The sequence below is a fragment of the Alligator mississippiensis genome, chromosome 4, assembly GCF_030867095.1.
Source record: "Alligator mississippiensis isolate rAllMis1 chromosome 4, rAllMis1, whole genome shotgun sequence".
Taxonomy (NCBI): Eukaryota; Metazoa; Chordata; order Crocodylia; family Alligatoridae; genus Alligator; species Alligator mississippiensis.
The window spans coordinates 90,832,510-90,856,187 of record NC_081827.1 but is presented as its reverse complement, the minus strand read 5'-3'; the positions used below and the strand labels follow the sequence as shown (position 1 = coordinate 90,856,187).

The window sequence follows — 23,678 nt, the reverse complement described above, 5'->3', positions numbered from 1 at the left end:
GCATTGCTTGGGCAATTGATGTTTTCCCCACGTTTTGCAAGTGTAGCTGTGTGAGTGGGGCTGGCGGCGGTGCGATAGTACACACTGGACTTACTTGACGCAGTGAAATACAAAAGCCCACATTAAATTTTAAACGCATTAAGGCAGTCAAGCAACCAACAGCTCATTTTATCGAGACTGTGGTGGCTCTTAAAAGAGCCTTTAGGTTTTCGGCAGTTACGTGGAATGAATGCAGCCTTCCCAGAGTCTCTAGGCCCTCTCGCCGCGGATGCGGCGGGCCAGCTGGATGTCCTTGGGCATGATGGTGACGCGCTTGGCGTGGATGGCGCACAGGTTGGTGTCCTCGAAAAGCCCCACCAGGTAGGCCTCGCTGGCCTCCTGCAGCGCCATGACGGCCGAGCTCTGGAAGCGCAGGTCCGTCTTGAAGTCCTGCGCGATCTCGCGCACCAGGCGCTGGAAAGGCAGCTTGCGGATCAGCAGCTCTGTCGACTTCTGGTAGCGCCGGATCTCGCGCAGCGCCACGGTGCCGGGCCGGTAGCGGTGCGGCTTCTTCACGCCGCCCGTGGCGGGCGCGCTCTTGCGGGCCGCCTTGGTCGCCAGCTGCTTGCGGGGCGCTTTGCCACCGGTCGACTTGCGCGCAGTCTGCTTCGTGCGGGCCATTCTCAAAACCAACAAAGTTTTTCTGACAACACAACGAGCTGCAGTGCTGGCGCGCCGCTCATCTGGGGTTATTTATAGCTAAAGTCTTCCATCTGATTGGCCGATATTAAGTTGTTCACTCTCATTGGATAATTTGAAAGTAGAATTCCCGCCCTGAACACAAAGGAGTCAGCTCCGACTACTCGTTCAGTCTCTCCCCCAGTTCCCCTCAAAGTTAGAGGCTTTAAATGTTTTTTACCTCCCTCACGTAGTTTAAAACAGACAAGCAAGGTTTTTTTGATCATACTCCATCTCCAACCTCACCTTATATTTTTTGGCACTTTAGCCCTGGAAGAGATACTTTTACAGGTGTCCTAGCATATACAAAGTGAACTAGGTCTGTGTATATTAACCAGTCACATCATTTAGTTTTTTGATTCCATATAAAGTGGTTCAGTTAATTATTTAGTAATTTCCATTATTTCCTTATTTTTTCAAAAAAAGACAAAAAAACCGGCAAAAAACAGTTTTAAAGTTTTGCTTTTTAAGAAACGGGATACGGATCCCCACTCAGGTCCCTGGCTGGGTAAGTATCCCATACCGACAAAAGAATGACAATATAAAAAGCCTACTAATATATTTACTTATAATCCTTTAAAAAATTAAAAACGAACAGCATATTCTTTGTTCTTGAGCATTGTCACTAATTCCTGATTTTAAACACACAAACATATATCCCTATACTGATATATGCACGGCATATTTACACTGTACTTACTACCTTTTGTATCTATTTGAGTTAGTCTAATAAAAGATTTACCCAAGAAACCTTGTCTACTCATAGCCTAAGACCAACGCGGCTACAGCCAATACTCCTGAAACAGCACAGGGCGCCTTGTCCCCGCGTTCCAAGCGCCGGCATTGGCCAGAGCTAGATCCGTCTTCCCATTGGCTCATTTGAAAAGCACCTACGCCTCGGCCTATGAGCAATCGCTTCTGCTGCCACACAGAGGGAATATAAGACCGGGACGAGGGAAGCGACGCGCATTCTACTTTGTCTTTTGTTGTATTAAGTCGTTCTCAGCAAAGCTTGTAGCAGGATGTCGGGCCGTGGCAAGCAGGGCGGGAAAGCACGGGCTAAGGCTAAGTCGCGCTCCTCGCGGGCCGGGCTGCAATTCCCGGTGGGCCGGGTGCATCGGTTGCTCCGGAAAGGTAATTATGCGGAGCGGGTCGGAGCCGGGGCCCCGGTCTACTTGGCGGCCGTGCTGGAGTACCTGACGGCCGAGATCCTGGAGCTGGCGGGCAACGCGGCGCGAGACAACAAGAAGACGCGCATCATCCCCCGCCACCTGCAGCTGGCCATCCGCAACGACGAGGAGCTCAACAAGCTGCTGGGCAAAGTGACGATCGCGCAGGGCGGCGTCCTGCCCAACATCCAGGCCGTGCTGCTGCCCAAGAAGACCGAGAGTCACAAGGCCAAGGCCAAGTAAGCCTGGCGGCGGAGGAAAGCCAAAATTTGCCGCCTGAGGAAAAATTCTAAAGGCTCTTTTCAGAGCCACACACACAGTCGAGAAAGGGCGAGCCTATCTCTAAGCGCCGGGGGGTGGGACTGAGCACAAACAGTGTTCGGGACCACGATGGCTGGGACGCGTTTATAAAACGCTTGTCTAGGGGAGGATTGTGGGGGGCACCAGGAATGTTCGTCGCCCCGTGAGTAACACGTAGCAGCGGCAGGCTTTTGGGTAAAGATGATTAGGGTTCCTAGTGCTCAGTCACTTCCTTATCTCAAGCCTTAACCGTAGAACACCAGCTAAAGAGAACTATCCGCGCCTTCCCCAGAGTGCCGCGGGGGTTGGGGGTGAGCGCAGACCGCGGGCTTTTCACATTTACCCGCCGTTCCCACCTTTCCCCAGGAGGCGGCAGAAACTACCGGTCTGGGGTCGGTTTCTTTGCTCCCGTCTCTAGTTGCTCCTAGTTTGTGTCCGCATATACATTTCATGTAACTCTTCAATGCACCACCTAACCCGTTTGCTTTCAGCGCGTTTGGTTTTCTTGACCGATGTACGTAAATGAAGGCCTCTAACGCCATAGGTAGCAGCTCTAAGAGCAAACAGGAAACGGTAAGTTACATAACAAAAAAACAAAGACCACCACCCACAAAATGACAGCTGTTGTATGATTTTAAAAAGGCTGTTACAGCTCTTTTTAGGTAGAAGTGGTTGGCTCTTAAAAGAGCCTTTGGGTTGTCCGCTTGTTTCACACAATCCTTTAGCCACCGAAGCCATAGAGGGTGCGGCCCTGGCGCTTGAGCGCGTAGACCACATCCATTGCGGTGACGGTCTTGCGCTTGGCGTGCTCCGTGTAGGTGACGGCGTCGCGGATCACGTTTTCCAAGAAGACCTTAAGCACCCCGCGGGTCTCCTCGTAGATGAGGCCAGAGATGCGCTTCACGCCGCCGCGCCGAGCCAGGCGGCGGATGGCCGGCTTGGTAATGCCCTGGATGTTGTCCCGCAGCACCTTCCTGTGGCGCTTAGCGCCACCTTTCCCCAAGCCCTTACCTCCTTTGCCACGACCTGACATACTCGCAAACTGCCTACCCCGCTCGATGTGAAAAAACTAGCAGAGAGCGCGGTATATATTGCCTGGAGTCCGACCTGATTGAGAACTGGCTCGGGCTAGGAGGGGGTGCGACCCTTCTCTGTCTGCCTGCCCTGTGACTCCGCCCGGGCCCCGCCCACGCTCCCGGTTGGTCGCTTTGAAAGCACAGGGGCGGGTTCCGGCTCCAGAGGTTTCCTTTCCCGAGTCAGCCAAGGTCCCGGCGCTGTTCGGTCGCGGCGCAGGCGCGGGGCAGCTGGGAGGTTGCGGTCCCCTCCCTGTACGCGAGGATGCGAGTCTCAAGCTGCCCGAGAGCTAAGACTGAGTTCGCCCGTTGCCTTGCAGCAATGCTGGGGCCGCCCCCAGCCCGGGGCTCCCGAGGGAGACGAGAACGGCGTCCAGCACCCCCGGCCCAGCGCTGCCCGGGACGCTCCAGACACGCGTGTCCCGTGTCCCCAGGCGCTGATTTGCCTCCCGGGGCCCACCGCGGACGAGAGGCCCCAGGCTGGGACGCGGAGGAGGTGTTGTGTTTTCTGCGCGCCTCTGAATGGCTGGGTTTGCAGGCGGCTGCAGCAAGATCTGACTCATCATTCGGTTTCTCTACGCGCCACCTGCTTCTTCTCCCCTCCCTCTCCTCCCGCCGTCAGCCCTTTTCTCTATCTAGTCGCTGCTGTTTCCCGCCGCTTGCCCGGGGGCGCAGTGGGGTGGCTGCTGGGGGGCGGTGTTCTTTGTCTCAGTGCCCGTGCACGGTGTCCGGCAGCAGTAGCTTCTTTGCCAGGAGGCTCAAGCTGATTCTTGCTCCCTGAATCCGGTCTCCCCCGGGGCTGAGCTCTGTTGCTCCGGTTGCCCTTCCTTTGGGCCGCCCGGGCCGCGCAGTGACCAGCTGCTTTCGCGAGCGGTAGCAGGATTCACTCAGGGGAAATTAAGCTCCTTTCCCCTGGCAGAGGGAGGGGTGGGTTCATCTCTGCGGGCGGGAGGCAGATGCGCGGCGCGCAGGAGCGCCGAGGAGCCAAGGCACCTGGGTCTCAGAAGCCTTGCGTCCTCTGCTGCCTCCTACCGAGCGGAGTGCTCTTTTCACCCAGCAGATTTTTCCTTTTCATGTCACTGGTTACCACCGAGCAACAGCCGCGAACAACCAGCAAACACCACACAGGAAAGCAACTGCCATTAATATGTACGTCTGAGCAGCTCTCCTACACTGGTCTCTAAGTAGGATCTGTTTAACCTTGAATACCAAAGTCCATGGGACACTCCAAGTCACAAAAAACGAAATACTGAATGTAAAAACACTGGTGTACATGTTATACCACCTAACAAAAAGTGTTTATATCTTTTACATTTGTTATATATAGTTTACAATTTTGGGTATGTAAAATATATATGCGTGTGCACATATATATCAATATATATTCAACTATAGGTTTACGCCTGTATATAAACCAGTTGATTTAGTATAGTTATGAGTATATAAAAATAATTATCCTGTTAGTAGTAGTAATCATTAATCTTTCTCTCTTCATTCTATTAACAACTAGCTACCACACTCAGATCAAGGCCTCCTAATTATAGACACTGCAAAAATAGATAGCAGGAGACAGACCAGTTGAACACCTTTCTAAAATAGAATCTGATGCAACACAGAAACTAGAGCTTGGGGTGTAGAGGGATAAATAGATACCTACTCTTACTTCTGTAGGCTCTGGACATGGTCAATGACTGATAAACCACAGCAACCCATGCAGGCTACTGGTCCAGCAAAAGCCCAAGTTGTGAAGTCTGGCTAAAACTGAAAGCCACAAAGGGTGTTCCAGAGTGTAGGTATTATAACTGGCTTAGTAAAGTAAAAGAAAAAGAACTTGGCAAGTAGCATTCCCGGATGGTGAGAGAAAAAGATAAGTTCTTTTTCCCACAATTGTACTTTTCACAAGGACAGACCCCAGCTAATTGCCAGGTTCACAGAAAAAATAATTAAGTCCATTTCCCAGAGTCTCAGGGTGAAAAGATATTTTAATAACACCTATCAGAATATTTATTTAAATAAGACACACGTAAATACTGGATGTAAATAGAGGGAATTTGGGAAAAGACAGCAATTTTAAGGCATCCTGCTGCCTGCCTGCATGCCAGCATTCTCCTCTTTCCTGTTTCTCCCTCAGTCCTCATAGAAGAGAAACTCTATTGTGCTGTTACAGGTAGCTAGATAGGCATAGAGACAAGTGCTTATTCTTGTGCTTTGGGGTATCTATCATAAAAAAAATTGAGACCTATCTCTTGATCTTATTTGACTTGGGTGATGATAATCCTTACTTGCTAAGAAGGAATGGAGGATCATTGGTAAATGTGACTGCATCATGATTTGGTATACAAAGAGGGTAATCAGTAAGGGTATTGTAATTGAGGCTTATTTTTTTTCTAGGCTTGCGAAAGAGTCCTGATAATAGATAAGCAGAACAGTACCAGGTTTTTGGTAACATTTTAGTAACACCAGGTTTTTGGTAACACTTTAGTATTTTTCTGTGTATTATTTTGATATGCAGTTCATAATTCTTATCACCAAAAACCTACCAAATGTGAAATATGGATGATGTTAACACTATTAGCATTTTATGAAGTTAATACCACAGCTTGTCCTGCCTAGAGTTGATATCCTTAAGATGCTTTACCATGAATGAAGGCCTTTAATCCTTCTTATTAAATATTTAAAATCTCTACCATTAGTACCTTGGAAGGATATGTAATACCAAGTGGCTAAGTAGCTTGATTAAATATAGTATATTAATACATGTAATCAAGCCTCTTACTATTATATATCAGTATACTTATAAACCTATATATTTATTTATTTATTTACATACCTCTTTCTGTCCATCAGTCTGTCCATCTATCTATGCCAATATGTAATATCAAGTGCCTTGATATTCTTGTATAATATTCAGCATAGGGTACAATTCTTTAATGAGGAAAATCATGAAAATATTTTTGTGCATCCCACACTATGTTAATATTCTTTCTCTAACCATTGAGAAGTGACAGAAAGACATAAGGGGTCCTGGCTATATAAATGACAAACTTCAACTTTATTTTCAAAGGAATCCTGCCTCATTCAGTGTCCTTATTGATGATGATCACTCAAATAAAAGTATTTTGAAGCCTTCTTTAGCTCATGTTTCAGTATGTGTTCCCAAGCCTTGTCCACTGCGTGCCATTCAACTTTGTTCTGAATTGAGACTTACTCAGATCTTGCTACACTTTGTCCATGGAATTTCCCATTGCAGTAGTGCAATGCTTCACAGCAGTTAATTAAGTCAGTGTCACAACACTCTTGGAAATTGAAGGAGTGTTATTATCCTGAGTTGATACATGGGCCGCATCCAGACGAGTGTGGTTGTGCAGTATGTGGCTTCACACATGCAGGTGTTCCCCACGCTGCTACCTTGTAGCACAGGAGGTTTTCTTGACAATGGGAGATCTCAGGGTCAAAAAGAAATCCATGCCAAAAAAAAGTGGGGTGAAGCACGTGGCAGCAGTGCACACCACCCACAACTGGAGTCTGGTCAGCCCAAGCTACACTCTGGCTGTTGGTCAGGATCCCAGCTGCAGAACTGCTGTGGCTGCAGCTTCCCCAGCCCCCAGGACCCCACCTGGGGTAACCTGCCACACGTCAGAGTGCGCATGGCACAGGCATTCCTCGAGGACAAGGATTTATTCAGAAGATTCATCCTAAAAGCCAAAGTGCCACTTTTAGATCAAGACTTGGGGATTAGGGGGCCAGTGAACACATCTTCAGGAGGCCTCAAATGCCTCTACACAAACACTCGTAGTAGGGGAACAAGCAGGAGGAACTTACCCTCCTGCTAGCTGACACCAATCCAGACATAGTGGGGCTCACAGAAACGTGGTGGGACCCAACACATGACTGGGTGGTGAATATCAAGGGCTATAGGCTGTACAGGAGGTATAGATCAGGGAGGAATGCTGGGGGTGTGGCTCTCTACGTCAAGGAGGAATACACATCCTCAACAAGTAGCACAAGGTCAGAGGAGGGGCACACTGGGTTAGAATACAAGGAAGTCGAGGGGAAAGGGACTTAACGGTGAGGGTCTACTACAGACCTCCTAACCAAGGGGAAGAGCTAGACCAGGAATTCTTAAGTCAGCTCACGGAGGTAGTTAGGTCAAAGGACGTGGTCATAATGGCTGACCTGAACTTTCCAGACATCTTCTGGAAAGAGCAGCCAGCCAGGTCTGACCGCTCAGGTAGGTTCCTAGCCAAGATAGAGGACCTCCATCTATCCCTGGAGGTGCACAGCCCCACCAGGGGAGACGCCTTGTTGAACCTGGACCTGGCCACGGGCGACAACCTGGTGAGGGGTCTGCTGGTGCTCGACCACCTGGGTGACAGCGATCGTCACCTGCTGGAATTCACCATCCAGAGCAAGGTGGCAAAGGCCTGCAGCAAGGCAGCAGCCCTGGACTTCAGGAGGGTGGACTTCAATGAGGTAAGGAGAATAGTCGGGGAGGCACTGAGGTCCCAGAGGGGAAAGGATTCAGGTGTCCAAGAAGAGTGTTCGTTCCTTAAGGAGATGATCCTCCAAGCCCAAAGGGAGGTAATCCCAACACGGGTGAACGGGGACAAGAGGGCGCAAAAGCCCCCTTGGCTCACCAAAAGCATACGGGAACATCTCCTAGCTAAAAAGGAGGCGTACACCCAATGGAAGGGAGGGGCCACCACCAGGGAGGACTATACCTCGGTTGCTCGGGGCTGTAGGGGGGTGGTCAGGAAGACCAAGACAGAGATGGAACAGGGACTACCTACTCGGATCAAAGACAACAAGAAGTCCTTTTTTAAATACATAGGGGGCAAAAAAAGAAGGTACCGGATAACGCGGGGCTGCTGCAAGACACGCTAGGAAATCTGGTCGTCGCACCAGACGACAAAGCTAACCTATTTAATAATTTCTTTGCCTCCATTTTCCTGAGCAGGGATTGGGTCACCCCCCACACCGGGACCCCCATAAGCCACAGGGGAGGTGCACCCAGGCCTAGGGTCTGTGAGGATCTAGTCAGGGAACTTCTGGAGGGACTGGACATATTTAAATCAGCTGGTCCTGACAATTTCCACCCCAGAGTCCTGAGGGAATTAGCAGAGGTCATTGCGGGACTCCTCGCACGGCTTTATGAGCACTTGTGGTGCTCTGGTGTGCTGCCAGAGGACTGGAAAAGGGCCAGTGTGGTTCCCATTTTCAAAAAAGGGAGGAAGGAGGACCCAGGAAACTACAGGCCAGTTAGTCTTACCTAGATCCTGGGTAAGCTTTTTGAGAGAATTATCCTGGCACATGTTGGCGAGGGGCCAGCAGGGGAGATTATGTTTAGGGGAAACCAACATGGGTTCATTAGAAACAGGTCCTGTCAGACCAACCTCATGGACTTCTATGACCAGGTTACAAAATCCTTAGATGCAGGGGTAGCAGCAGACATAGTCTTTCTGGACTTTAGGAAAGCCTTCGACACTGTCTCTCACCCCATTCTCATTAAAAAACTAGGAGACTATGGCATCAACACCTACACAGTCAAATGGGTCACTAACTGGCTGGAGGGCCGCACCCAGAGAGTGGTGGTGGATGGGTCTTATTCAACCTGGAGGGATGTGGGCAGTGGGGTCTCCAGGGCTCGGTTCTTGAGCCTGCACTGTTCAACTTCTTCATCAGCGACTTGGACAGGGGTGTAAAAAGCACCCTGTTCAAATTCGCAGACAACACTAAGTTGTGGGGGCAAGTGGGCACGCTAGAAGGGAGGAATAGGCTGCAATCAGACCTAGACAGGTTACAGGGTGGGCAGATGAGAAGAGGATGGGTTTCAACACTGACAAGTGCAAGGTACTGCACCTGTGGGGAAGAACCAGCAGCATACCTACAGGCTGGGGAACTCCCTTCTCGTCAGTGCAGAGGCAGAAAAAGATCTTGGAGTCATTATTGATGCCAAAATGAACATGGGCTGACAGTGTGTGGACACGGTCAGGAAGGCCAACTGTACCTTATCATGCATCCATAGATGCATCTTGAGCAGGTCCAAGGAGGCAATCCTCCCCCGCTATGCGACACTGGTCAGGCCGCAGTTGGGAGTACGGCATCCAGTTCTGCGCGCCGCACTTCAGGAAGGATGTGGACAACATGGAGAGGTCCAGAGGAGGGCCACCCACATGATCAGGGGGCAGCAGGGCAGGCCCTATGAGGAGAGGCTAAGGGACCTGAACCTGTTCAGCCTTCACAAGAGAAGGCTGAGGGGGGATCTAGTGGCCATTTACAAATTAGTCAGGGGGGACCAGCAGGCATTGGGGGAGTCCCTGTTCCCCTGAGCACTCCCAGGAGTGACAAGAAATAATGGTCACAAGCTGGCAGAGGGTAGATTCAGGCTAGATATCAGGAGGTGCTACTTCACAGTCAGGGCGGCTAGGATCTGGAACCAACTTCCAAGAGAAGTGGTGCTGGCTCCTACCCTGGGGGTCTTTAAGAGGAGGCTGGATGGACACCTTGCTGGGGTCATTTGACCCTAGTACTCTTTCCTGCCGTGGCAGGGGGTTGGACTTGATGATCTGCTCAGGTCCCTTCCGACCCTACCAACTATGAAACTATGCATTTCTGTATCATTTCATTGATTAAAAAACCTGGTAATAATATGTATGTAACTGTGCAACATAGGCATGCCCTGATTAGGATAACATCCACTTGGGATTGATATCATATGACATCTGGCACCCATTGCCCCTTTGGGGAAGGGATCATTTAAATGATTTAGTGTAAAATTTTATTTTAAATGTCACTTGAACCAAAGTGATGGGAGAAAATCATTTGCCAATTCATGGCTGGACTTGGCCTGTGTTGAAAGCCAAGATTTTAGTTTCTCTGTTACCTAACCCTAAATTGGGCCTTCATAATTTAATCATCTCCCTTTTGCCTAACCCAGAATAAGATAACCATGTTACATGTCCAAGACTCATACCCCAGGTTTCGCACCTTATGTCCACATTAACACTAAAACCATTAACGGGAAAGAGATATAGTAGTTCATCCTGCCACAAATTGTTGTATAACTCTGTGGTCATTTTGTTTTAGGGAATTTTGGAACAACTCATCTGCCTGCTTTGGTGGTTGTTGGAATACATAGTACAATAGCCTGGAGAATCAATTCTCATTGTGGGATCCAAATTGGTGTGTAAAGTTGTACTGGGCATGCATGGATGGATTATATGGATGGGGGAACTTTCAGCCAACTATCTCTAGTCCTAAAAGACTCTCTCAAAGTTGATATCTCATTCTTTCACCTTGCAGTCATGGTACAGGTATTCTGCCAATCTCTCCTTTCATCTTCAGTTTGATTTGCTTCCCATGCCAAGTCTTTTCTTCACTTCACAGCCATCTCAGAGTCAATCAATTAGTGCATAGGCTCCATTTCATATTTCTGGATTTACAGCCTAAGGTAGTATTTATGGCATCTTCAGCAATAGGTTACTTTTTCTCCTCCCTCAGCCTTGAGTCTGCCACCTTTGGTTTGCAAAGAGTAATCTCAATGGCATTTCCTTACCATCCTACAACAAAGAATAAATAAAGAAATTAAAATAAAATAAATGCACCTTGGGTGACCAAGGGGTTTTATAGGTTCATAGATGCTAGGGGCTAGAAGGAACCTCAGAGATCATCAGATCCAGCCAGCCTGCTCAAGGCAGGAAAGACTGCTCAGGTCAGATGACTCCGGTGAGGTGTGCATCCAGTCCTCTTTTGAAGATCCCCAGGAAAGGTGACTGTATCACCTCTGGGGGGAATCTATTCCAGACTCTGGACACAAAAACCATGAAGAAGTTTTTCCTAATGTCTAGTCTGAAGTAATCCTCCATCAGTTGACCATTATTCCTAGTCTTCCCCTGAGGTGCCTTTGTGAACTGGTGCACTCCTGCTCCCTGATGTTTGCCCCTTACATACTTAAAGGCTGCCACCAAATCCCCTCTAAGTCTCCTTTTCTCCAGGCTGAACAGTCCCAAGTTCCTCAGCCTCTCCTCGTATGGTCTGTTCTCCAGGCACTAATCATTCTTGTGGCTCTCCTTTGGACCCTTGCCAGCTTCTCCACATCCCTCTTGAACTGCAGCACCCAGAATTGGATGCAGTATTCCAGATGCGGCCTCACCAATGCTGAGTATAGCAGGAAGATGACATGTTTGGTCTTACTTGTCATGCTTCCGTTGATGCATGCCAGAGTGTTGTTTGCTTTGCTGGATATATCATCGCACTGGTGGCTCATATTCATTTTATGGTCAATCATGACCCCTCAGGTCTCTTTCAATTGTGGTGCTGGCTAACGTAGCACCACCGAGCCTGTAAGTAGGTTGTGGGTTATTTCTCCCTAGATGGAGCACTTTACATTTCTCAGTGTTAAACAATATCAGGTTGAGATCCGCCCACTTTACAAGCCTATCCAGGTCAGCCTGCATCTTCATCCTGCCTTCCAGCATGATGGCACTTCCCCATAACCTGGTGTCATCCACAAACTTTGCCAGTACGCTTTCCACACCCATGTCCAAATCATTTTCTTCCACTTCTATGCAGCTGCAACCCAGCTTGTCATGTTTTTATTCCAAAAGCCATTTCCTTCATGGCTTTGCTGCATAAGCTATGCTGTTATTTTAGACTCTTAACTACTGAGCTAACAGAAATTTTTCACTCCCCCTAAATATTACTTTGAGGGGTAAAGATATGTTAATTTGTCTTGAGGGACTGGTAGGGGTGGAAGAAGTTCAGTCCTAGTGAAAAAAAGCAGTGTTGGTGAGTAATTAAACCCATTCCAGACAGTTGTGCCTGTAAAAGGCCTGATCCTATTAGCAGCCCCAGACTGAAAGAGAGAAACTGGTATTATGGTCCAAGGGTATAGACATTCTAGTTAACATGAAAAAAAGCTCTTTAAAGCCATAATGCTCTCCTAGTTGCTAATTAACCAGCTATCACTTCATTTGCATTCAGTGGCTGCTTTTTCAAATAGTTGCTGGTTTCTTCCTATGCAATATCAGGATACCTGGCAAAGAGGCAGGAGATTCCACCACCCTCCTAGCTGATCACTGAAGGACAGCAATCCAACAATATGATGCAACATCTAAGATTTAACAATATACAGCAAATGTCTAGCCACACACTAAGTTCTTTAAACACTGAAGCCAATAAGATCATTAACCAATATTTTCAACTTAGAGCCATCTTCCTGAAGCAGAATTAAATTTGACAGCCATCCTCCATGTCCCACAAACATTCTGGGTTTAGTTCTTTGCTGATCTTTATTACCTGCCCCTGGGGCAGGGGGCTGGACTCAATGATCTTCGGAGGTCCCTTCCAGCCCTAATGTCTATGAAATCTATGAAAACTATGAAACCAGTGGCTACCTGTACTATAACATCCTTCTATTTGATTTTAACTACAGAAGGTATCTGATAGTGACATGCAGATCTGGGATGATCAATAATGTCTTCCAAATCTTTGAATGAAGGAGGCCACATTTCCAGTTTGTGGGGTGAGGGAGGAGGAAGTAGGGGAAGTTAAGAAAACACCAGAGCCAGTAATATTGTCTCTACCTTTCTTTCTACCTCTACCTCTGAGTGATTCAACTGGTACTAGGTACTGCCATTAACACATCTATGTGTTGGTCAACTTCCTGCATTAAAGCAAAGGAAAATAAAACACACCTTTTATTGTTTATACCCCAAGACACAAGAATAAACACCTATTCCAGTGTCTATCCCATTACCTACAACCATACAATATAGATTCTCAACTATACTGACTGTGAAGGCTCATGAGTGAGGAGGGTGGTCCACAGACTGGCAGCAAGTTTTCTTGAGTTTGCTGAGTTCTCCAATATTTCCTCCAGCCTAGTCCTTATATTCATACATGGCTTATTCTGTTAAACATTCCTTGATTTATTTTAGTCTAATTTCTTTGTTTCACTAAGAATATGGGAACAAGACTGAACCAGTTTTTCTAATGATGTTGAAGATACCAATTAGTTAGGATTTTTGTCCTTGTAAAAATTAGAACTTTGAAAGGGAGGATTTATCTTCTTTCATCATTTTGCAGTGATCCTTAATACCACCCTGTTCTCTTTTCACCTCTTGTCCACTGGCAAGATTGCTTTGTTTTTACAACTTATTTAACAAACAATGCAAATATATCTGTTAAAGAAAACTACATCAAATATATTTGGTTAAATCAGCCAATATCAGTAACAATTTTAACTAAAGCTACGCTATACTGTATTTGAATTGTTTATTGTAAGGCCTCTTTGTATAAAGTTTTCTTTCAGGCCTTTTGCTTTCTTTTATTTGATCTTATTACTGGTTTAGCTGGATGTGTTGATTACTTTCTTTACCTTGCTGACCAGACTATTGTAGTTTTAATGTATACAAAAGTTCATTCTGTGATCATTCAGAAACAGTTTTTGGGGCCTTCTGCTTCAGTCACACTTCTGCAGCTTGATATAACCCCCTTGAAGATGGCTAAGTTTGGTAACTTCAGGAAGGATAGTACATTAAGAACATAAGAACTGCCATTTCCTGGGTCAGACCGTAGGTCCATCTTGCCCCATAATCTGCGTGTCACAGTGGCAGAGAGTGGATGCTGAAAGGGAGAGTGAACTGGGTATAAGCAGGGTTTTTTCCTTGGAAAATTTGAACCTGTCAGTGCAATAGTTATTGTGGAGGAACCCAATACTAAGGACTGAGGATGAAGGACTGTGGAAGGCATATACTGTAAATGATGCAGTCTTTACACTGGCATTCTGCTGATGCGTGTGTGTTATCTGAAGACTTCAGTCATTTGGGCAGTTGGTGCTAGCAGTTTGACAGAAACACTGGGTTTTGCAAGCTTACATCAAACTGTCTATGGACACACAGTATCATAGAAAATTAGGGTCAGAAGGGACCACAGGAGGTCATCTAGTCTAACCTCCTACTCAAAGCAAGACCATCCCCAACTGTATCATCCCAGTCAAGGCTTTGTCTGCCCAGGTCTTAAAAAACCTCTGAGGATGGAGATTCCACAGCCTCTCTGAGTAGCCAGTTCCAGTGCTTTACTACCCTCCTAGTGTGAGAGATTTTCCTAATATCTAACCTAAACTTCCCTTACTATAAGCAAACCTACAGAAAGAAAACTCGGGATATATGATATAGATACCATCAATTTGCCAGTAAAACTGTAAGCGTGCCCATACTTGCTGTTTCCATACAGTGCAAAACCCCCTTATTCTACCACCAGAACAGCCCTTGCTCTGTAAGTAACAGGCAGCTTCTACAGCCGCAAGTAAGCCACCAGAAAGTCCTGAGTCATCCTGGGTATAACCTAGTTATAAGTCGTACACACATTGTTATACACATGTTATGTTATACACATTATAACCTATTATGTTATACCTGTTATGTTAGACACATACACATTTAACATATGTGTTATACACATATAACATGTATATATGTTGTGTTAAACAAATCCTATACCCATGTCACATGGGTGACAACATTTTCTGGCAGAAGGCATGTATAATGCACAAGCCCCCAGTTTAGCTTCCACTTTCTGCAGTATAAGATTGTTCACAAAAGCAATTCTCATTGAGCACCTGACGTGATAAAACATGGCCCCTCTTATTCTACAGTAAATTGTTTATAGGTCCATACTCTTATAGGAACATAAGAACTGCCATTTACTGGGTGCATCTACAGACACGCTTAGTTTAATGCACAGTAAAGCATCACAGTAAAGCATCACATGTGCACTGGACTTACTGTGCCTTAAATTAGTCAAATGTGCCATTTGCTAGTACCAACACATACAGGGAATTTTTATATATGTATGCACCGCAGCACCAGTTGCTTTGAAAAGCGCCTGGCGCTGCAACACATACACTTGTATAAGTGATGAAATGCATGTCAGAGCGCAGAAAATGGCAATGGTCCACTTTTGAACAAAAACACATTCAAGGTGCACCGCTGCCATTTTCTCCATGCTGGCATGCATTTCACCACTTATACAACTGCAAGCAATGCAGCGCGGTGCACATCAGCTTGCTTGCAAAGCAGACTTGATTAATTGAGTTTGCTCCAATGTGCCGGATCTCCTGCATGTCGCAGCATGAAAAAGTATGTGTATCAATGCCCTGGTACTAGATAAATGATGCTTTGGTAGTGCACAGTAGTGCATGTCTTGATGCTGATCAAGACCAATTTTACTTCAGGTCAGCCCAGTCAGCCCAGGGGGCCTCTCCTACCTGGCTAAGCCCTGATGCGGAGGAAGCTGTGCTGGCTGCAGGGGCAGCTGTCTCCCGGCCCCACATACATCGAGACAGGGCCAGGAGAGCTGTGCCGGCTTCAGAGGCAGCTGTCTCCTAGCCCCATGCACACTGGGATGGACTCCCATGTCCCCTGCCAGCCCCTGGGCTGCTGCATGGAGGCAGAGTGGGGCAGGAGCAGCCCTGGACCAGGAGGCTCCCACTGGGCACAACTCTGTGCCTGACAGGGTGCATGTGTAGATGCATTCCTGACCACATCTTACTGCGCATTATTGTACTGCATAGTATCCTTACTGCACTTTAATTGCTTGTGTAGACACACCCACTTGGTCAGACAATAATGCCACCTTGCCCAGTATTCTGTGTCACAGTGGCAGAGAGTATATGTTAAAAGGGAAAATGAACAGGGGACTGACCAGGGTTTTTTCCACTGCTCTTCTCTCACTTCCAGCCTCCAGCATTTAAAGTTTAGGAAGTTCTGATTCAGAAGCTTTACCCCTAACTCCCATGCAGAATAGCTGCTGATGCCCCTTTTCTGATACACAAGCCTAGACATGCTGATATTGTAGCAATGGAGGAACATCTTCATTTGCTAATATTGTAGTAATGGAGGAACAGAAACGTCTACTGAAATGATACCTGAGTGTTCACACCTCTTGTGCCTGTTGTTTCAGGCACTCTCCAGGAGGTGCTTACATACAACTGAGAGGAGTGGACCAGTGCACAGCTTTCTAAATCTCTTATGCTGCATATGACTGTGTAGGGTTTCTTCTCCATACATAATGGCCAAATTAGAGTGGGAACTCTAGGTCTCCCCTCCCCTGTGTTACCAGATTTGCCCATTATTTTGGGGTGAGCTCATTTATTAGGGATAGGTTTCTAGGGTCTTGGTAATTCTGTCAATGTGCTGCTTGTGTTACTTGTGTTTTTATACGGAGCTGTATAGCTCCCTTCTGCAAATCGTCACCCCCACTGGAGCTATCTTGCAGGACTCAGTTTCAATGGGGCTGGGTTCCTCCAGTCACCAAATCAGTCATACACACAAACACACACAAATTAACGTGACATGCCTGACCCGGCCGGGTTGATCATCATGGACAGGCTGACACCTTCATATGCCAAGAATCAATTCATCAGAGCAACAATAAACTGCAGTCAAACACAAGCACACAGGTGAACAGAATCCCTCTGAATCCGGCTGGGTGTCCAGCTGACACCCTCATGGGCCAGCATTCAGTTCATAAGGGCACGTCTGAGTTAAACTGGGTCAATCATCCTGTACAAGCTGATCCCCTTATGTGTTTCAAGCTCAGCACGTCCCTTTCTTTGGCCTCTTGATGAGCAGACCCCACAGTATTTTTGGGCTTCACAGGGATCTTTAGCTTAGGTAAAAGAAGTGTTGCTGCAGAGCACAGGAGGAAAGAGAAGCAGAGAAGGAAAAATATACCCAGTTACTAACAGTTTGACTATAAAAGTTATTTATTGCTAAGCATATGAAATATATAATGGTACTAGTAGTAATAGACATGCAAAAGAAAAAAACACAAACACAAACAATTACAATACTACCCTGGTTTCACTAAGTATTTGGGGAAACTTAGCTCAAGCTTAACTAATACAGTTCAGGTTCAGAAATTTATGCCTAGAGTGAAAAGAGAGAGAGAGAGAGAGAGAGAGAGAGAGAGAGCGCGATGGGATCTCATCAGTCCAAGGTACTCGGGCTGCAAAGCTGACAGGCACAGTCCATAGCACAATCCTTGAAGGGAGACGATCTGTTCTTCCAGCGTCTCAAGAGCAACACGAGTCAGCACACGAGTTTTTTCTTCTTGAAGCACACACACTGCTGCTTTTTACAGATTTTTATACCCTCAGTTCAGCTGCTTCGAAGCATTCTCAATAGTGTAAATCATTGTCTTTTCTATTGACAAGGGGTTATCTGGTTTGGAACATCTCAAGAAACTGATTGATAATCAGGAAATGCAAAGGTTAGGGAGTAACCAGATACTTGGGAGCCAGCTTGACATTCCTATGGATAGCAGATATACTGATGGGATATCTCATGGTTTCTTCAGAAACAATAGATAGCTTGCAGCATCAGGATTTTGGATTTTCACTTGTTGTAAACTAGCCTCAGCTTAGCATGACTTTTCCAGATCTTACTATACTCTTTTAACAGACCTAAGGCAATTATTGGGGTGCTCATAACCTTTTGTGGAGAGGACTTCCACCAGTTGTCTTGGGAAAAGTATGGCAACACCTGTGATTAGGGCTCCAACGGGCTGGACGCTGTGACAAACCCTTAACCATTGTTCAAATGTTGCCCATACCCCCTCTGACTCGGTCTCTTGCCTCAGCATTCCCTAACCCGGCAACCGAATTTTAGTCAATCAAGTTTAAATAGGCCTCCCATAGTGGGACCGGGGAATGTACGGCCCGAGATGCCTATTAAACTTAGAGGTGTGTGTGTGTCTGCGGGGGGACAGTCCTTTGTAAATCCAGATTAGAACTGGTCTGATAAATGCTGAGCTGGGTGTGTGTGAACATGGGTTGATTAACTTTTGGAGCACAGATTCCCCATCATGCAGTGCTCCCCTGCTTCTCTGGTCCCAGAATTCACTGCAGTCTCTGCTTCAGGCTTTCTGTTCTCCATCTCTCATGCAAATGAATGGTCATCTGGTTCCATCTCGGATGCAAATGAGACCTAGAGCAGTTGTTTTACTCTGGTAACCCTTATCTGGAGGGTCTTAGGTGTGTCTCTCACTGCATCTTAATCAGTTTCGTTTATGCAGAGGAGGGGAGGGAGGGGAATTCTTTGTGAGTCAGACAGACTGCATCCTGTGCCAGGGTCCTCGAGAACACACAGCTGAGATGTAACACCTGGCTCTCCGTGCCTCCAGCCAGTATATGTACTCTTCACAAAACCACTACTTGCTTTCTTTTTCAAGTTTCCTAGGAGCATGGGCTAGCAAGCAGAAGGGGATGGTCTTGGAGCAGTGTGTGTGTGTGTGTGTGTGTGTGTGTGTGTGTGTGTGTGTACGCATGCAAATGTTTGCACACTCACATGCATGCATGTGTGCATGCTCAAAATACTCAAGAGTAGAAGAGTGGGGGTAGTTTAGAGCAATGGACAGGGTGAAGCGAATATTGAAGGAACAGAGCAATGTAAGATTGTATTGATAAAGAAGTTTGGAGTATCAGAGCAGGTTCCAGGGCATCGTAAGAATGAGGTAGATATAAAACATCTCTCTCCAATTTTGTAACTTCTTTTCAAACAATCATTTATCAAGTCATGGGACATCTTTATTTGTTGATTTACAAATAAAGATAACTTAAAGATGAAAATTGATTCAACTTTTGCTTTCAGATTTCCTGTTTAATAATATTTTCTTCAGAACTCCTTCCCTTCTCGTTTCAATGTCACACCCTGTGTCACTTGTTGTACAGTGGTTTTGCAATCCATCCTCTCAAATCACATTCTGGTGTGCCTTCCTTAGAGATGTTCATGTAAATACATTACAGAAACCCAGTGTAGCTCACTCAGCATGTCTTTTTTTCTTGCTTGCTGCTTTCTTCCTTTTCTTAAAGTACAAAACAAAAAGAAATTGGGCTGAGATGGTGTAGACATTGACAATGGGCAGATATTCTGAAGAGGACTGTCATCGAGAGATGGGGTCTATTGGATTAGAACTAGAAAGAACATCTCTTGGCTTTGGCTAGAGTCTAGCCAACCTAGTAAATAGAGTTTTAAGCTAGGTTCCACAGAGGATAGTGATTGGTATCACAGAGACTTGTCAGGCTAGTTCTTTATAACTTGAATATCAACACTGAATTGTGCATGAGTTTCAGGAGAGAAGGGTTGGGAGAATAGATAGTGATATCAGAAATGTATACACTTGTTCCCTGGTTGAGGAGGAATAATATAGCAGATCAGAATGTATCTGGAAAAAGTGAAAAATAAAGTAATGATATGATCACAAGGATTTATTATAGCCCACCAAATCAGGAAGAATTGTGACAAAATTCTTCAGGGTGAAGATGTGACAAAATTATCTATAAGTTACAAAATGTTTGTACTAAATAGCTGCAATTTTTTTTCTTTGCAAGTTTACAAACAAAAACATTTTTTGGACCTATTTAATATGTCTAATAAAAGATATCACTTTTACCCCAAGTTTCATCTGCCTTGGATAAGGAAGAGGAACTTTTGACTCGCCTGAATAAATTCAAGTCAGTATGGCTTGATGAATTTCATCCTTGGATGCTGAAGAAACTGGCAGGGGAGATCGCAGAGCCTTTGACAATGATATTTATAAAGTTGTAGGAGACAAGCAAAGTACCAGAGGTCTGCAAAAGGGCCAGAACAGTGTCCCTTTTTTAAAAAGTTAAAAAAGGAAGACCTGGAGAGTTATAGACCAGTTAGGCACACCTCTATACCTGGGGAGTTCCTGGAGCATATCATAAAGAAGTCCATTTGCAAGCATCTGGAGAAGTAAAGGCTGATCATAAGCAGCCAGCATGAATTTCCTAAGAATAAATGATGCCAAACAAACTTAATCTCTTTCTTCAACAAAATAATTACCTGGGTAGATTAAGGGAATGCAGTGGATATAATGTATCTGGACATGACAAAGTCCCACATGACCTTCTCATAAACAAACTGTAGACATGTGAGATAGATAAAAGTATTATAAAGTAGATTGGCAATTGGCTCAATAGCTGCAATCTATTTATAAATGGATCCATGTCAGAATGGCAGGAGGTTTTAAGTGGAGTGCCACAGAGGCCTGTCCTAGGCCCAGTGCTGTTCAATGTATTTATTAATTATTTGCATACTGCAACAGAGAGTTTCTTGAGCAAATCTTCAGACAACACAAACTGAGAAGGAGTAAGAACACACAGAAATGCAATTCAGAAAAATCTTGGATAGACTGGAAAGTTGGGCCAGAGCCAACAGGATGAAGTTCAGTGCTGATAAATGCAAAGTCCTATACCTCAGGAAGAATAACCAAAACCACAAGTACAAAATGGGTGATGGCTGTCTTGACGGCAGCACTGCGGAGAAGGATCTAGGAGTCCTGGTAGATCATACACTCAATATGAGACTGCAGTATGATACAGATGCACAAAAAGCAAAGATGGTTTTGAGCTACATCAATAGGAACATTGGCTGCTTACAGATGTGGAATGAAAACCCAACCCAAATGGTGCTTTACTTTCAGCTTGATGCACCTTTGAGCCAAGTGTAGCTCATGCCCAGAAGAGTCATTGCCTTAGTTTGACCCAGCTCACCCGAAATCTGTATAGATCACACGCTTCAGTGAATCTTTTTGGTCCTTTTATCTAATAGCTGGTTGAATCAGCTTTTGATAAAAGTGCCAAAAAGACCCACTGAAGCGCCCAAACTACACAGATGTTGGGGAGCTGGGTCAAACTGATGTGTTTCCTCTTCCACTAAAGTGCTGTGTTTTCTGGTTTTTTTTCACATCTGTCACAGACCATTATGTATGAGACACAGGAGGTGATAGAGGCCTCTCTACTTGGTACTGGTTGGTTAGGCCCCCATCTGGTATATTGTATGAAGTTTTGGGCTCCACATTTTAAAAAGGACATGGAGAAGTTAGAGAGGGTCCAAAGGTGGGTGACGAAATGGATAAAGGCCTTGGAATGCCAGTCAGATGAGGAGAGGCTGAAAGAAATATGCATGTTCAGGTTGCAGAAAGGCAGTTAAGAGGGGACGTGATAGCAGGCTTCAAATATCTGAAAGGCTTTCATAAAAATGAGAAAAAAGAGAGAGAACACCTTTTTGTCTCTTGCAGAAAGCAGAATGTGGACCAATGTCTTGAGGTTGCAGTAAAGCAGGTTTAGGTTGGATATCGGAGGGAAAAAAAGTCTTCATTGTTAGAACATTAAGGCAATACAATATTGTGCCTAGGGAAATGATGAAATCTCCATCATTGGAGGTATTCAAGAGGCTGGATAAGCATTATATAAACTAGAACCCTTTTAGTTTTTATTCTAATAGAGTTAGTAGGGCTTTAGTTTGGTTAAGTTTAATTTAGGCTAAATTAGCATAGTATAAGTGAGGCCAAAGGAAGTAGTGTAAAAGGAAGTCATAGGCAAAAGAAACTTCTTGAAAAGACTACCCCATATTAGGACATCACATCTTGATTAAGGTTCTAACTTGACCAACATGATGACACAAGAGTTTCTCCTTTCTGGCTGTATTTGTTGAAGCTGCTATGAAGTAATGTAAAACTTTGTTTGGGGGGGGGGGGCAGGGAGGAGACTCAGTGGTCTGAGGTGGCTTCCTCTGGCATCATTTGTTGAGGCTCCTATCTGCAGATGTAATGAAGATCCAATGCCTCTTAGAACTTAGTCTCCAAATTTGGGTAAGATTTCCCTCACAGGCCAGCCACCTGTTAGAATTTTTTAGAATATTAAGTTGTGAAACTGCTTATTTCTGCTTGAATTATGAAAGTATATCTAGATATGTATTGTGGTCTTCTTTATTTGCTAGCAATATTTGTAACTGGAGAATACTAATAAAGTGTGTTTTTTCATTTACTCAATTGGAGCACTTGTTTTGAATGAAAAAAGGGGGTGCCAGAAGAAACTCTTAGACCTCTAAATCTACTCTAGAAGTCAACAATCTATCAGGGATAGTTTAGGAGTAGCGATGCCTGAAGTGCTCTGTAAGGAGCAAGAATTAGAAGTCCAGGAGCACCATCCCCTCTTACTCTTCCCCTCCCCCCTTCCCCCCCACAAATCCTGGGAGATAATGAGAAAAGTTCTGTAGCCTAAAGGAAGTGAGTATTGGAGATGACCATACACAGCAGAAGGAGAATGAATCAGAACTTCACAACTTGCTTAGGAAGGAGGTTAAAGGAACTGGGATAAGAGATACATGAAGGGGAAGTTTGGCTGTCCAGTAAAAGGGTGTGATGTGTGGAATTATGCTTGTTATCCCCCGGATGGAGAGCAGTATGGCCAACATTTAATATTTCCCAAGCTGCTGGGCTTTCCCGCAATTTTTCTTTCTCTTCTTATGGCTGCAGATAAGACTGGGGTTTTAGTGGGGCCCGTTGATGCTTCTGCTGCCATTAAAACCCAGAGGCTGTTGGGTAGAGGGTCTTGCCATTTGCTTGGGGTCAGACCAATCACCATATTTGGGGTCAGGACAAAAATTTACCCCAGGGTCAGAATGGTAATGACTGAGGGGTTTTTGCCTTTTTCTGTAGTGATGTTGTCTTGTAGAGCCAGGCCAACTCTCAGGATCTCAAAATTGCTCTGTTACACAGGAGGGTGTGACACAATTGCACCTATACACACACAAAAATCACTAGGTATGCATGCGCGCGCGCACACACACACACACACACACACACACTACCAACACAGGCACATACACATCCAAGATTACCAGTCTAAGCTCATGCACACCTATCACCAATTCAAGCACCTACACACTTGATTTGGGTTTGTGGCGGGCAGATCATGCCTGACCAATCTAGTCTCTTTCTATGACCAGGTTACGAAACGCCTGGACACAGGAGGAGGGGTGGATGTCGTATACTTAGACTTCAGGAAGGCCTTCGATACGGTATCCCACCCCATACTGGTGAACAAGTTAAGAGGCTGTGACGTGGATGACTACACAGTCCGGTGGGTGGCGAACTGGCTAGAGGGCCGCACCCAGAGAGTTGTGGTAGATGGGTCAGTCTCGACCTGGAAGGGTGTGGGCAGTGGGGTCCCGCAGGGCTCGGTCCTTGGACCGATACTCTTTAATGTCTTCATCAGTGCCTTGGACGAGGGAGTCAAATGTACTCTGTCCAAGTTTGCAGATGACACAAAGCTATGGGGAGAAGTGGACACGCCGGAGGGCAGGGAACAGTTGCAGGCAGACCTGGATAGGTTGGACAAGTGGGCAGAAAACAACAGGATGCAGTTCAACAAGGAGAAATGCAAAGTGCTGCACCTAGGGAGGAAAAATGTCCAGCACACCTACAGCCTAGGGAATGACCTGCTGGGTGGCACAGAGGTGGAAAGGGATCTTGGAGTCCTAGTGGATTCCAAGATGAACATGAGCCGGCAGTGTGACGAAAGCCATCAAAAAAGCCAATGGCACTTTAT

The 23,678-nt window shown here is 45.8% G+C and overlaps 3 protein-coding genes across 3 annotated transcripts; 1 reads left to right on the top strand and 2 right to left on the bottom strand.

Annotated features, from left to right (window-relative positions):
- Positions 1-138: 138 nt before the first annotated feature.
- Positions 139-1,036, bottom strand: LOC132250103 (histone H3). The gene has a single exon (XM_059726299.1). The coding sequence runs from the start codon at positions 658-660 to the stop codon at positions 250-252; it is 411 nt and encodes a 136-aa protein (XP_059582282.1). The 5' UTR covers positions 661-1,036; the 3' UTR covers positions 139-249.
- Positions 1,037-1,701: 665 nt separating this feature from the next.
- LOC102563365 (histone H2A-IV) lies at positions 1,702-2,656 on the top strand. Its single transcript, XM_006269495.4, has one exon. The coding sequence runs from the start codon at positions 1,740-1,742 to the stop codon at positions 2,127-2,129; it is 390 nt and encodes a 129-aa protein (XP_006269557.1). The 5' UTR covers positions 1,702-1,739; the 3' UTR covers positions 2,130-2,656.
- A 145-nt stretch (positions 2,657-2,801) lies between these two features.
- LOC132250106 (histone H4) lies at positions 2,802-3,856 on the bottom strand. Its single transcript, XM_059726303.1, has one exon. It carries the CDS (start codon positions 3,217-3,219, stop codon positions 2,908-2,910), a length of 312 nt encoding a protein of 103 aa, XP_059582286.1. The 5' UTR covers positions 3,220-3,856; the 3' UTR covers positions 2,802-2,907.
- Between the last annotated feature and the right edge of the window lie 19,822 nt (positions 3,857-23,678).

Coding starts and splice junctions, on each gene's coding strand:
- LOC132250103 (XM_059726299.1), bottom strand. CDS start 660: ATGGCCCGCACGAAGCAGACTGCGCGCAAGTCGACCGGTGGCAAAGCG.
- LOC102563365 (XM_006269495.4), top strand. CDS start 1,740: ATGTCGGGCCGTGGCAAGCAGGGCGGGAAAGCACGGGCTAAGGCTAAG.
- LOC132250106 (XM_059726303.1), bottom strand. CDS start 3,219: ATGTCAGGTCGTGGCAAAGGAGGTAAGGGCTTGGGGAAAGGTGGCGCT.